At 35.0% G+C, this 16,459-nt stretch overlaps 1 protein-coding gene across 3 annotated transcripts in view; it reads left to right on the forward strand.

Moving 5' to 3' along the window:
- LOC110029082 (protease Do-like 2, chloroplastic) overlaps positions 1-16,459 on the forward strand; it is a 115,718-nt gene that overhangs the window by 6,632 nt on the left and 92,627 nt on the right. For all 3 annotated transcript variants that reach the window (XM_020731205.1, XM_020731206.1, XM_020731207.1), the window contains one exon: positions 13,499-13,562. In XM_020731205.1, coding sequence (XP_020586864.1) covers positions 13,499-13,562 — 64 coding nt within the window. The remainder of the gene's footprint in view (positions 1-13,498; positions 13,563-16,459) is intronic.

A 16,459-nucleotide genomic window follows, 5' to 3' on the forward strand; every position in this document is an offset into this window, starting at 1 on the left:
AGAAATTGAGCCTTATGACTCATAGGCATTTTCAGTCGTATTCTTTGACGTGGTTGAAGAAGAACATGATTAGCATTGACAAATGTCTAATGAAGTTCTCGATTGGAAGTCAGCTGCAGTTTCAAGTGTTGTGTGCATGGTGCCCATTGATGACTGTCACTTTTTGCTAGGGGGACTGTGGCAGTATGATTGCAAGACTCGACATGATGGGTATAAGAACACCCACTCTGTCATCAAATACGACAAGCGTATCATACTCCTGCCTTCTGTAGAGTCCGAGATCACATACTCTTGCCAGCCGAGAAGCGTTGGTGGGATCAGTTCTAGTGGCAATTGAGGATGATAGGACATAGACAATCATGACAGAGAGCGCTTTAGGATATCACAAAGTTACCTTACCGCCATGGCCACCACCGTGTCGGGAGATTCAGGTTACCCTCACTTTACATCAGATTGAGCAAATCACGAGTTACTTTGGGAGAATTCATTTGAATATACGTGACACGAAGTTCCAGTGGAGTTCAGTAGTGTACTCCGATAGGCTGGATCGATATGGATGTATACTCTCAAGTGGAGAACATTCCGGTGTTTTGGGAGATAGTGCAATCGACAGTGGGATCCAAGTGCTACTAACGCCACAGTAGAAGATCCTTCATCTCTGGGAGATTACAACTTTGTCACCAATAAAGTGCAACCATAAACTTCTACGAATGAGGTAGAAGTTCCATCAACTTCGAGAGACTGATGTTGTAGTTTTCTGGCTGAACCGGACTAGTTATGTTGGGCTGGAGTTAGGGCTAGCTGAATCTAAGAAAGGTAGCTTTCGCTCAAATAGGAAGGGGTCTCACTCTCAGAGCTTTCTACTAGAATCTATGTGTGCTTTATGGTTTACGGTTTCAGTTTTTACTATGTTCTATCGGGACAACCATCTAGCGCCCCCCATTGCCCCTCTTAGGGTTGTATCCAAAGACGAGTGGTGTTTCGATTATATCTCGCTCTGAGGTGGTGATTATTCTCGACTTTCACATCGCCACAACCTATACCTCCCTTGTCCCAGCTGCCGGACAGCCTTTCGGAGTTCTTCCTCAACCCACTTTGCTCCCGCCTTCCGGATTAGCTTCCATCTGCTGTTGCCTCCCAAGCATGCCTTCCACTCCTTGCTGCCGCTTACAACATGAATCTACTGATTTAGTAGCCAACTCCCCCAATCAACCCTTATTGTCTCTCTCGTCACGTATTTCCATCCCATCAAACATCATGTTTGCCCCAACATGTTTTCGACCTTCCTAATCTTCTAGCCGATCTCCAACTAAACCTCCTCTTTCACCTGCTTGTCCAGCAGCCCTTGCTATTGCTGAACCCCACACCGGCCCTCCTTTCATTGTCGCAACCTCGCTGCCAACCAACCAACTGCTGTCCAGTCAACATTCACCACTTTCATCCTCACTTTTGGGTATCGTTGTGTTTGTTGTTATTTATTTCCTATTTTCAAGAGTCCGAGTTGTAACCTCTCTGAATTGTAGCAATAAGATTTGCATTTCTTTGTGGTTTGAGCTAACTCGAGTATCAGTAATACTATTATTATTGCTGAAATTCAAATGGGAAGTTACAAACAACCAGTTGAAATAGTAAATAACAACAACACGCCATATTAAAATTTGAAATTGCGAAAAATGACAACCCTAACTCAAACTATGGTGGATTTCGGTGGTGGCGGTGGTAATTGATGAGGGTTTGGACCTCCAGAGAGGTAGTAAAGGATGATGGATGTGTTGGAAGTTACGGTCGTAGCAAGGGGGTGATAGTGACGACCATGGGGAGGTAAGATGTCCTGGGCGATGGTTGCAAGGGCGAAGAGTTTGATGACGGCCAAAAAGTAGGATAGGTGCTACTCTAGTCTGCGACATCAAGGGAAGAGGACGACGACATCAAAGGGGAGGTTCGAGTTGCAGCAATGACAATAAGTTGGAGTGAGAGAATCAGATGTCTAGGTGGCTGGAACGACAAAAAAAACAACATAAAATGACTGTTTCCGGGCTGCTGCAACGAGGGGGAACATTGGCGACACCGACAGAGAATGCGGTGGACTGCAGCATAGCAAGAGGTCGGCTGTCTGAGGTGATGGCAACGGTGATAGGTGTCTGGAATTCGGAAATTGTAGGGACAATATCAATGTGCGGTTGTTTGGGCATGGCTGCAACAAGGGAGGGCTGCTTGAAGTGACGTGGGGAGGATGCAGAAGGGGGAGGGAAGATATTACTACTTAGACATGAAGATACATTTGAAACATCACATTAAATTTTTGGATACAACCCTCGAAGGGAAGAAGAGATGCCAATGACTGTTCTGATACAAAACAAACAAAAAAACTAACTCTAGACTCGTACAAAAATAAATATATAATAAGAGGATAATTAGGAGTGGCGCCCGAGGACTAGCCGCCTCCTCAGAAGGGAAATAATCGGGACTGGTTTGGTCTAGGTAGAGCAATCGGTCACTGTACACGAGACTTCTCGTGTTTAGGACGCCGTCCCGCTTCACACTTGTGACAGTGCGGGTGGCGCTTCTGTGTTAGTTTTACTAGCTATTTTTTTTCGACATATCCTTTATTATGTGTAATAGATCCTATATACTTAAGCCCATCACACTTCTAGGTATCACGTTATAACCTAATAATATTGAATTATATTTTTTAATATCATGACCAATAAAGTTACATATCTCCAATGAAAGTAAACAGTACAAATAAAAAATTCAGTTCTCACCATATTTGCTATTGCTGTATTGTTCTTATCTTGACGTCTACCTATTAAGCAAGTTAGAATTAGAACAAGGTCAAAGGTTTGGGCTCCTTTCGGGATCACGCGCTATTGTATTGTGCTGTGCTATACAAATTAAACTTATTAATATTACATAGAAATTTATCAATTGTTTTGCATGTGCGTTCTGCTTGGCCATAAACTTATGAATTTTTAATATATAGTTTTCATTTAACTTTTATGTTCAAATTAAAGCAGCGACGTGTCTTAAGTTTTGGAATGACAAAGCAACAAAAACAGTTTCACTGATCGAAAGCATTTGTTTTATCATGAAATTTTAGTTGGTAATCCCCACTTGTTAAGACATAAATAACAATGGATAAGCCAAATAATGTGTTTCATGAAATTGCACGAACCCCAATGCCACAGAAGAATTAAGAATTTACTATACTAAAATGCATGCCATAAATATTACAAAATGAATGTGTAGGTAAAGGAAACAATGAACACACCCTTCAGGTATGTTTAAAGAAATCTTAAACTACAATAATAGTATTAGCATACCTAATCTATTTGGTGCATTAAGAGGGTACCCTAGCCATGGCCCAAAGTGAAACCTTATACTATGGCTTGAAATTCTATTTGGCCTATTACTTGTTGATTTCAGGTCCAGACCTTGACTTTTTGCATACCTAGGAAGTTGTGACCCTTGTTGGGACCAACAAGTCTTTCTTGAACCTCATTAGAGTTTCTGTTCTTAGCTTAGTACATTTTCTGGACTGGCCGACTGGCATCCCTATCTGTTGGGGAGCTGCTTTGAACACTAGCAAATTTGGAGGATATTGCCTATGTTGGTGACACCTTTTAGTGCTTGTTGTTGATGAGCTTCTCTCTTAACATTGAAAGCTTTCTGGCATCTGCTTCATGACCATCCACTCGGTGACTTCGGTCTTGGCCCTTGCAGCTCTATGCTTTTTACCAATCTTTGGGGCATCATGTTATCTTGATACCTACTGTCCCATGACTTTTGTTCTTGCACACATTTGTTTTGAAACTGATGCTTATTGGCCTTTCTTCATAAACCATCAAAGCCAATTTTGAGACAAAGAAAATACAAGGAATCTAGAAAAAAATAGGGGCATTTGCATAGATGCCCTCAATTCTTATGAATTTATTTATCTAATGCCTAAATTTTATTTTTTTACATTTATACCACCCAAATCTGTAACATTAAAAATACCATCATTTTTACTTTTAAAAGGTGAAATATACCTTTTCATGCAAAGGTAAGGTGGTATGTAGGTAAAAATTGAAGTTTTGGTGTTAGGTATGCAAGTACATAGGAATTGAGTGGTATGTATGTAAATTTTCAAAAAATTAATGTCAATATTGATGTCCACTTCCTTGCATAAATACATATGATGTTGAGGTCGTCAGTTTAGAGTCATGTTTAAGACATTCAAGTTTCCTTAATAGTTTTATAGATCCTTGTTTCTAATTTCATGAAATTATGTTTAATTTATTTTAATTAGGAAGAGATGTCTGGAGTAAGAGGTTTTGAGATTATTCTCACATTTTCTTGGATTTTTCTCGAGCATTTTTGCATCTGTTCAATAGAAACTTGATGAACTTGTATTCATTTGGCCTGCCCTAAAGATGCAAACTTAGTTATAATTTCTGCAAATCAGGACAAGTGTTTGTATGTATACTATAAATATTCTTAAAAGAATTTTATTTTTCATCAACCCTCACGTATTACACCTTGTTACATACATATAATAATGAAAAAAACCAATTAGGAATCCTTCCAAAATAAGTAAAGAACAAAAAAAGGAATCATCCAATAAAGGAAACATGATTAGTGAACATATTTGAGAAAAATAAATATTTTTCTTTCTAATGATGATTGATAGTTTTCAATTCTTGCCCTCAAGCTAGTTTGTATATATTGTACGGACCGGGTTTGGATTTCAATTCATTATGATTGACCCTTGGTAGTGCTTTGGTGAGAATACTAGCAGTCTGAAGTTATGTAGAAATATAGCTGACCCGAACAATTTTATGGTTAATCATTTTTGAGATGAAGTGTCGACCAATCTCTATGTGTTTTGTTCTGTCATGATACACATAGTTTTTGACCATACTAATAGCTGCTTGACTATCATTGAACATTTTAGTTGTGTCTTTCATTACAACCTTAAATTCCCTTAATAGTCTTTGAATCGATATTCCCTTACATATTTATAGTGCAAGAGCACGATATCTAGATTCTGCACAACTTCAAGAGAAAACAACATACTTTTTACTTTTCCACGCTGTGAGATTGCTTCAGACATATAAATAATATCCAATGGTTGATTTTCTGTTAGTTTTCTCTTCTACTCGCTAGTATCTATGTGTATCTCAAATTCACAATTTTTTAGATCTTTTGAAGTGTTAATCATCTCCAATGGTGATATTTAAGTATCTCAGTAGTTTGTTTCTCTTTCAAATGATTCATATTTGGATTATTCATGTGCTGGCTTGCTATACTGAATGGGTATGCAATTTCAGGTATCGTGTATGATGGGTAAAGTAGTTTGTTTATAAATTTTTGAAAAATAGTAGCAACTTTCCATAGATTACGTATCTTTCAATTGGATGATCAATGCAACCTTAGATACATTTTCTGTGTGAAATTGCCTAATTAAAATCATCAACCATCGGTGTAAGAAACTCATAAGTTAAGGAATCTATACCATTATGATTATCAAGAAGATTTGGCTCTTGCTCTTGAAAGTTTCGATTCTGCATAGTGTCTTTTACATGCTCAGTGGTCCTTTTCTTGTGTATACACGAAATTTCTGATCATTTGTGTCTTGTTGAGGTGGAGTAGAGACAATCGAGACAAATTTTGTGACAGTTTATTTTTTCAAGTAGAGCTGCTTGAGGGACAAGTGGAACTGGTTGAGAGACAAAATTTGGTTCAGTTAAAGAAAAATTTATTGGAGTATCTTTAAAAAAATTTCAAATTCAATATTCTCTCAAGTTCTCTTTCAAAATTTTTTATTTGGGAAAATAAGATTGATTCTCAAAGAAGGTGACATCCATGGTATATATATTTTTTTAGTGGTTGAAGAGTAGCATTTGCACCTTTTTGGATTGGGTGAATAATTGAGAAAAATGCATCAAAGTGTTTTGGGATCAAGTTTGGTGCAGTGTGGTTGATAAATGCTAACAAAGGTAGAACAAAAAATCTTCAATGGTAAGTCAAAAGAAAAAAAAAAACAGATGTGTGGATAGGATTCCATGAGAACATTACGGGAAATTTGAAAATTTGGGACGACTGTGCATCCTATTGATGTGGTATATGGTTGTAAGAGCGACTTTAAAAAATGTTTAGACATATCATTAAATAACATAATTGCATGGGTCACCTCAAGTAAGTGTACATTTTTCTTTTTCCGCGACCCCATTTTGTTGAGCATCCACACAAGAATTTGTATGGATAATATCATTCTTGAAAAGATAATTACTAATGATGGAATGAATGTATTCTTTACCGTTATTAGTTTTAAGCGAATAAATGGCAGAGAAATTTTATTCTCCTGTAATTTATTCCATCATATTCAAATTATAACCTTTCACCTTATTATGAGGGAACGACAAGGGCCATGATAATTAAGCCTATTATAACTTATCAAATACAAAATAAACAAAGAAGGAATGACGTACAACATAATAAGAAAATAATAAAAAAGGAATAAAATTGAAATAGGAAACTCCCTCCAATAGCTTCCATAGATTGAACTTGTGGGGCTCATATGATCGGTGGTCTGCGCCACCTAACAGGGTTGGAATTCCACACTCCCCTTAAGTTGGGTTATAGATGTTGTAGAGCCTCAACTTGATATTCAAATTAACGAAGTTGCCCGGAGATAGGGATTTAGTGAAGAAATTAATGACTTGAAGTGAATTGGAATGTATATTAGGTGTATGTGCCACCATTGGCTTTTTTAGAAATAAAATGTCTCAATCTCAATGAGTTTGGTTCTGTCATGTTGCACATGATTTTTTGCAATATTAATGGCATCATGACTGTCATAGAACATCTTTATGGGATTCATCGAGGAGCATCTTAACTCATTTGGTAACTTTGAGATCCACATTCCTTCGCAAATTCCTAAAGCAAGCGTCCGATGCTAAGATTCTGCACTACTTCTAAAGTCCACTGCTTGCTTCTTGATTTTCTCATCCATATGAACAATATCCAGATGTAGATCTTCTATCCATGAGTTTTCTGACCCAACTAGAATCATTGTAAACTTCTACCTCTTTGTTGTTTGATATCTTAAAAAATAACACTTTACTAGGGATTTCTTAAGAAATATCAATATTCTATAACCCATCTTCAAATATTCTTCATTTGGATTATTCATATGTTGACTCAATATGCTGATAGAATAAGCGATATCATGTCTAGTGTGTGACTTGTGGATATGTTTTCTCACCTATCTCTGATATCTATCTTTTTCTACCGGTGTGTTTTTCCTACCTGAGTGTAACCTTTTGTTGAAGTCCATAACAGATTTGCACCCCATCATTCTTGTTTCTTTTAGTAGGTCTAGAATGTACTTTTTTTTGGATAACTCATTGTGACCACTTCCGTGATCGTAAAGTTTCTTATAACTCTTAGTTCATTGATTCCAAATTCAATGGCAAGAATTTCCTTAGTCTTCTCAATTTCTTTTTCATTATCACCCATCAGGATCAAATCATCTACATAGACAATGAGTATAGCTTTCCTGTCTGTGTATGCTTCATGAAAAGTGTATAATGAGCTTGGTATTGGATGTATCCATTAGATTTTATAGTTTTGACAAACTTGTCAAACCAAGCCTTGGGGAGATTGTTAACCATAAAGTGACTTTCTTATTTTATAAATCAGATGTTTATTTGAGCCATTTTTAGTCATGGTGGGATTTTCATATATAATTTTTCTTGAAGCTCTCCATTCAAAAGGTTATTCTTGATATCAAGATGATGCAGTTATTACTCTTTTTTCATTGCCAAGGAAAGAAGGATTCTTACAGTGTTTAGCTTGGTCATTGATGCAAATGTCTCTTGATGATCTATTCCATATGATTGAGTGAAACTTATGGCCACCAACCTAATACTAAACCTCTCAATGCTTTTGTCTGCTTTGTACTTGCATTGAACACCCATTTGCATTCAACGAGTGTTTTATCAGGTGGAGGATTTATAAAGGCCCATGTGCCCTTTTGATCAAGTGCTTGAATTTTCTCTTCAACTACCTTTTTTTGATTCTGGATTTTGAAGTGCTTCATGAATAGACTTAGGTATCTGCACACTATTATGCTAATATACAAAAACTTTATAGGAAGATAACTTCCTATAGATAACATACTTCTAGATAGGATAATTTGTGTAACTTTTCTGTCATCTCCACTCAATTTTACCTCTCTTGGAACTACAAAGATATATGGATTCAGATTTGGTTGCGAGCAGTCTTGTGGTTGCATATTGTCTTTTTCCTGCTTAGTGAATTTCTTTCTCTTAGGGTCTGTTTGGGGCAGCTGTAGCTTATCCAGCTTCTGCTGATAAACAGTTTATCTTGATAATCTGCTGATGAGCAGCTGATCCGGATAAGCTGTATGACTGTTTGGTTTGTGCGTTTGGAAAACAGCTGATTCTGGAAAAATGACTTATTTGTCCCTGTTCAGAATAAGCTGTTTAGTACAAATGCTTTATGCTACAATTTAGAATGGAGAATTGGTACATATGTTTTAGCTTATAACATTGAGATAATTCTAAACTAAAAGCATAATAACATCTAAAATGTTACAATCAGTAGTCTTATCTTAGGCTAAAAATCTCAATGAACTTGCTCTTAAACCTTTAACTGTCTAACCTGCTCACCATGAAGCATCTATAAAATAAGAAGCTAATAAGGTAAGCCAAACATTTCTATCAATTAACTAGCAGTCTTGGAAACAACACCCCAACAAATAGCTAGCATCATCAAAGTAGCCAAAAAAAAAAAAAACTCCTCGGTGTTGGTTAGATGATAAACCTCCCGCAGTAGTTAAAGGATTCATTCGATGGAATCTCTCATCCACGACAAGCAAGAAACATGTTTGTAATAGCAAAGAAACGCAACAAGCAAACCCATCGAACAAAAAAAAAAGGATGCAGCCGACAGGGGTAGCCTTACCAAAAAACACGCCTAATCAACAACATTTATACATCAAAACCAAATTCATCCCTTCATAAACAAAAGGGAAATCGCAGAGGAATAGCAAGCGGTGAGGACATTGAGCAAGAGAAGAAAACCTAGGCCAACAAGAGCTAATCCTTGAAACCAAGAGTCAAACAGACATGAGAGCTTACTATTCTGGATTCATGGAGTAGAATCCTGTAACCTCACAACCTCGACAAAAGCCCTAGCGAATTGCCTCGAAGAGAGGAGGGAGGAGATTGGGAAAGCAGAACTGGTAGAGTTTTTTAAAGGAGAGAGGATGCCTCGCATGCTCCAAACAGAAGAGCAGTGCCGAAGGAACGCGAAGAGAAGGAGTGCCGAAGAAGCGGCTCTTTGAGCTCGATTGCGAGGCAGAGGGCGATCGCGAGATTCCAGAGCAGGGGAGTAATTATGGACAAAACGCGACAAGGGAACGCCGCCCGCAAGGATGATCCCGCGGGCGACGTTATTCACAAAATAAAAATCACGTTTTTGGAAACACCCGTAAAACGTGAGAAACAAACAGTACAGTGACGTTTTTGAAAATGCCGCCGCACTTATAAGCTGCCCCAAACGGGCCCTTAGTTTATAGACGAAGTTCCTTATTGTTAATCTCAGGTTGGATCCTCAAGTGGCAGAACTTAGGAGACAAGATGCTTAGAAGGAAGTAGAATAGGTTGTGGTGATTCTAATTTAGTGTGGTTATCTAGAGTAGTGTTTCAAATCTGATATTCACGCAGACTCTTCCTATGAATTTCAAATCTGAGGTAGTAGGATTATTTTTCAAAAAATATAACATCCAAGAAGTTATAGTATTTTTTAGCAATGAGAGGATAACACTTTACTCTTTTTTTGTTAGAGGCATAACCAAGGAAGATACATTTGATGGATTTTAGGTCAAGCTTTATGCATTTTGGTTGGTGAATGTGTACAAAAGAGATAACCAAATATTTTTAGATGAAGATTGAATGAGAAGACTCTATCATGAAGATATATTTCCATTAAAAAACTAGAGAAGACTTTGAATCCAAGGTCCCTGCTTGGCATTCTATTAATGAAATAGGCGACCGTAAGCATTGAAAATTTTTGGGACACTGTGAGAGGGCATTATAGATCAAGATACCTCAAGGAGTTGCCTATTCTTTCTCTCAGCTATCCCATTTTGTTCTGGAGTTTTAATACAATAATTAACATGGATGATACCATTCTTTGCAAGGTAGGGTCCAAAGGTGAAGTTGAAGTATTCCTTTGCATATCAATTTTGACAATCTAATTTTGCATTGGAACTGAGTGTAAATCATGTCAAGTATACCAATTAGAAATCCCTCCAAAATAAAAAATAAGTAGGAAAAAAAAATCTAATAAAGGAAACACGATTAGTGAAATATATTATGAGGAAAGAAAATAAGTTTCTTTTTAATGCGTATTGACATTTTTCAATTTATACACACAGACACCCTTGCATTTCACACCTAGATTTTTCCTAGAATGTATTCCATTTTCTCTTATCGATGTATGGGCATCTAGGGGTTTCTTTCAAGATTGTAATAAAATATTTTATTAACATGTCAATTAAGTTGCCCTCTTTAATCTAATAAATTATTCTTTGCTGTTTTGTAATGCTATACTTTATACTGTTGGGGGCTAATCTCTAGAGTTATAGGACAGAGAGTTTGAGTTGGTGACGATCTGTATTCTTTGATGCTCTCTCCTCCAACCTTATGCGTGCTTTCTTTTCTTGACATCCTAACAAAGCCTGGAGATTTATTTCTATTTTTATACATTACCTGCAATGCTCTAGATGTTTTGGATATTCTTTTAGGCTCATTGGTTAAATTTTTTGCCCAAACATAAAATTGGTCTTTAAAACTTTGTTAAATTCTTTGGTCACTCAATTTTTTTATGAAATTATAAAGAGGAATATTTGCCCAATCTGTAATGTTAAAGGGCCGATTAAGTTGTTGAGTACCATGCGTCAGATACAACACAAATATGCATTAGCTAAAGCTATGCACCTTGTTTTATAGACGAGCATATCGTTGAATGCCTTTGCATAATCATGTAAAATCCTGTGCTATGTTTGCATGCAGTCTAGTTTGATATGTCAATCATCATTTTCTTGTTAGGCCATATCACCTATTCGACAATGTCATTAGCCCCTTTTCCTTCCTTGCCAGTCAATTTACCTTGCATTGTATCTAGAGTTAGCATGTATGTAAAACTTGTGTAGTTTAGTGGCATTCCCATCTAGAGGATGTATGACCAGTCTTTGGGCTTCTTAATCTGCCATGCTTGGGTTTTAAGTCTCTTTGTGGGCATCTTACCCGTTGGTGAAAAAATTGTCCCATGTATTTCTTTAATCGCATTAGATTCAAGAGGAATTTTATCTGAGGTTGTAATACCATATCCGATTAGGGCAACTCCATCTAGTTGTTCTTATAAATCCCACTTACTCTTCACTCATGAGGACAATTATCCCTTTAAGATTTTGTGGGCCTAAAATTGACATTTTCCACCTAGTTGTTAAGAAAAAGTATGTCTGATAATTTGGGTTCATTCCTTTAGTCTTCATTATAATTGACAGAGCCATCTTCCTTTTTTCTACAATCCTTTTGATGATGATAATACCCATATCTTTGGTGCTGTCCTTTAGGTTGTTGCAACCTATTTTGTCCACTTTCTGTTTGTAATCCCTCTCTGAGGGATGTTAAGAGTTTTGTGCATTCTCATTGCTTCTTTTTGCCCGGTCCAATTGACATAGTATCACTTGGACATCGTAAGAGAAGACACCTGAACTCGTTTAACAAGGTCTTGAAATCCTAGTCACTTCGCTATCTTACCCCTTCTAATCTTAATTGAGCTTGAACTTTGCACTCTGCTAAATCAAGAATGCGGCTTTAATCCCTTTAGTGAGTAATCCCTTTAGTGAGAGTGTCCTCGAGTAAAATACCCAAAATATAATAAATCTTGAGGACTTGCTTTCATGGTAAACTTGATCCCTCAAAACTAAATAAATCCCATTTGGCTTTTCATATCATTCGGGGAAATATCTTAGATTCATTGTCCAAGTTGCCTTCTATTGATTTTGGGGCGTTTACATACATACCATTTAATTCTTATGTATTTACATATCTAACACTACGTATAATTTAATTTTTTACATTTATACGACCCAAATCTTTCACATCACATAAAAAAAAGAATGCCATTTTAATTTTAAAAAGTGAAATACACGTTTTCATGCATAGGTAAGTCGGTATATATGTAAAAATTGATGTTGGGTGTTAGATGTGTAAGTACGTAAGAATTGAGTGGAATGCATGTACATCTTCCTTGATTTTTTTTAGGGTCGATGTTAGAATTTGCTTCTTACTGTTACCTGGCAACCTATATTCTAAGATGGAAATTGTTTGTCTTTTTCAAAGCTTACAATCTCATGGAATTGTCTTTTAAAATGCTATGAAGCCTTTTCAGAACTGATTATAGACTTGCTCCTGCATATACATTTTATGATTAATTCAATTATCAAGGAAAATCTCTTGCTAGTAAGTTGCTTTCTTTTTTCTTTGCAGTAGCTCATCCGCTTCAAGCTCTTACTCATTCTTACATAGGGAAGATAAATTGATTCATTATTTTTATTCATAATATTGATCCATATGAGTATCATTAAGATGCAAATTTGAATTCATTATTGATCCATTATGATAAAGGATTTGGATTCTTTTCACTGTTTCTTAGATAACAATCTCTTCATTTTAATGAGAAAAGAAATATGAATAATTATAGGTGCTTGGCCATTATTTAAACTTTTAGACTAGATTTATCAGCTCCAACGTGTGAACTAGGAATGCTTACTTTCCTTATGATGATGTCAGCATTAAAAACTTTTACAAATACAAATAAAACGTAAAGAAATTAAATTGAATATTATTATTGTGAAGTTTGGCTCGATGAACCAGTTCCTTGATTTTATGCACTCCCGGTTCTTGTTGATGTGATGGTTAGATGAATTCTCGTGCAATGCGAAAGCTATTTCTTGTGAAATTGTTGATAACACTAGGCTAAAGGGTTGGTGGTAAGAATCCTGCCTTCACCAATAATCTTCTTGAAATTTTTTGTTAAGTTTTAATCCTTGCCTTTGTGCAATTGTGCCACCACTAACTTGCTGATTCAAGGTTGTTTGGCATTCTCGCTTTTCACTATTACTATTTTCACTTGGCATCTGTGTAGTAAAGTAGAGCTAGACAAACATTTAATCTTCTGTAACACCTAAAATTTAATGTTTACCTTTGTAAAACCCAAATCTTTCATATCACATAAAAATATCACCGTTTTGACTTTTAAAAACTGAGGTACACATTTTCATTCATAGGGTGGTCATGTATGTAAAAATTGAAGTTTAGGTGTTAAATATGTAAATACACGAGAATTGAGTGGTTTTTATATAAATCTTTCATTTTTCTATTGCTGTAAGAGGGTAACACCTTTCTTGTATTTACAGTGCTTTTATGATAGGAAATGGGAAGCTTTTGACAAATGCCCATTGTGTTGAACATGACACCCAGGTGTGTATTCATATGTATGACGCTCAAAGTTCCATTTCTAAGTTCATATTCACGGTGACAATATTCTGTACCTGATAAAATTATATATTTAAGATTCTCTGGTTGTTTTTTGATTTACAAAGTTACTATGATGTTTTTATGGTTTGGCTCTATGATTTAAATAAAAGCACCAATCGGTAGTTCTTTGTATTTTTAAATAATTGAGACGCCTATAAAAACATGTATACAAGTACTTCAATATCTTACTTTGAACAAACCTGGGAATCTGAACACAGAAGCTCTCTATTGGGAGGAAGAAACGTTTGTGCAGAGTCGCAGAAACCAAGTATAAGTTCTTTGCATATTCACCATCAGAGTTCCATTTCGATCTGGAATAACTGTGAATAAAATTAGGGGGATAAGTTCAAATATGAATGTGTGATAAAATTAGGGGGATAAGTTACAGTAATTACTTCAAAGAAATGGTTGGAGTGACATTTCATATTTATAAATAACTGAAATTATATCTAAGCTTTGAAGCATGAACACAAACAAATACACCAATGAGACATAATTACTGAAAGTAGGACATGACACATTATGAATATAATTTTATATTTGATAAATTATTAATTTAACATATTTAGTTTTTTAATTTTCTCTATCAAAGACAATAAATATGAAGTTTAATATTATAAATAAACTTTTTAACGAAAAACAAAGTCAAACATATTTTTAATAAAAAAATATATCTTATTGAACAAGCATTTATTAATAATTTTAATTTTTCAAATGTTGTTCCAATATCAGTTTTATTTTCAAAATGTTAAAAATTCCCCATCCCCACAAAAAAAAAAAAGAAACAAAAGAAATGTTGTACCTTAAAATAATCCAACAAAATATGAATATGTGATCATCTCAAATTAGAGTTAATAGATGCAATGCTAGGGCCATCATTACTGCTAGCTCGTATGCCTTTATCATTAACACCTTTCTAGAAAAAAAATAATTTTCAGGCTACTCATCCAGAGAGATCAACAATTTGAAGTATTCCAATCTTACCCTCATTGCCAATGTATCTCTGCTATTATCCTGTAATTTAATTCGCCATTGAATGTATTATGGGCTCCTAGATAAAAGATGAAGATTAACGTTCACGAATACCGAGCCTTCTCCTTATTGAGGAGTGTTCTTGCTCTTCTCAAGTGAATTAATACAAAAATATTTGCTCCAATTTTTTTGTGGCAATAAGATGAATATGATTGAGCCACATTGAGCCAATAAGTTAAAAGCTAAATTTTGCAGTCATGGGAACTGTCTTCATCAATAATCCACTTAATTTTTCCATTTATAGTGCCTTTAGAAGCTACAGAGTCATGAGCAACAAAGGAACCTATTGAATCGAACTACAGAGTCATGAGCAACAAAGGAACCTGTTGAATCGAACTAAGTTGACATGTTTTAATTTAACAATTGATTTTTCTTTACTATCGTGAAAAATTCTTTCCAAGTATTTGTTCATATCATTTGATATCTTCATGTGTTTATGTGGAGCAATGTAGTTTGAAGCTTTGCTTAGCCAAAAATGACTGTAGTATCCGATTAAAGAATACATCTAATAAGCAATCTTATCAATTTATGAGTGATGAGAAATTAAATGTTATGTTATATTTATAGAGTGAGCACAGCAATGAAAGAAAGAGTGTGTTGTTTTTATTTTATTTTATATAAGATTATGTACAACATTATAAAATTAAACAATCCTCATCATCTATCTCTCTTATGTTTGTATGTAATTCATTTCTTCTGGTCTATCATAACATTTCACATATCGTTTACAAGGTAAAGATAAAATTAATTTTATCAACCACTTTTAATGTCACATATTTTCTCTATAAAAGTAATATTACAATTTATTTTATCCTACCCCAATTTATTAAAATTTTTGATTCCACAAGTTTCACCTTATGTACATCATCTTTATGGTACATGCTTCACGTCACTAATAAATATTATCTATCGGCCTTCTTTATTATTCTAAATCATCAAATCATAATTATTATTTATCCAAAATGAACCTTGTTGTAGCTAATATTTTTAACTGCATGGACTCATTGAAAATTGATTCATGATGGCCTTGATAAAATTGTGATGTCTAGAATTATCATTAATCCAATTGCATTCTTCATAATTGTTCTCATTATCTTCCATATTCTTTGGAGCACAACTACTTTTCAATATAAGATTCAATGTGTGAACAACACAATAGTCCAAAAGTTATTTAGATTTGATCTGTGTTTATGTAGTTCTATATATCGATGCTTCGTTAGTGATTATTTGGACCACTTTATTTGCACTCACTCCCATAATCGCTTCTTTGATTTGGTTGACAATATAAAATTTATCCGTATGTGCTTATTCATCGTTGATGGCTTTTATAAAACATAGGTCTGGATTTTGGGATGCTCATGAGACTAATGATATGTTATTTTTTGTGTTTCTATCCAAGTTTCACAAATTATGTTGATTCCATTCTCATTTTAAGTGTTCTTTATAGGTTTCAACATTCTTTTAACATTTTTTTTGGGAATTGAAACGAAGTCTTCTTGAGAAGATTAATAGTTGGAGTAGCATAATCACTAACTTTGTTGTTGGCTGGATATGAAAAAGTGTTAAAATAATTGAGATTATTGACAAATGAAATAGTTGGACAATTGAATAAAATATTTGAGCAATTTTTTCACACAAATGATCTTCAGCTTGCCAGTTGAATGCTCGTTCAATAGAAATAGAGCTTGACACTTCTTGCTTTTTGTGACCAAGATAAACTGACATTGAGAATAATATGTTAACTTGAAAGGGGAATCTGCCATTCAACAATGGGCCAATTGTAGAAATAAGAATTTTAAAAAATATTT

The sequence above is a fragment of the Phalaenopsis equestris genome, unplaced genomic scaffold (genome assembly GCF_001263595.1).
Source record: "Phalaenopsis equestris unplaced genomic scaffold, ASM126359v1 Scaffold000545, whole genome shotgun sequence".
NCBI lineage: Eukaryota > Viridiplantae > Streptophyta > Magnoliopsida > Asparagales > Orchidaceae > Phalaenopsis > Phalaenopsis equestris.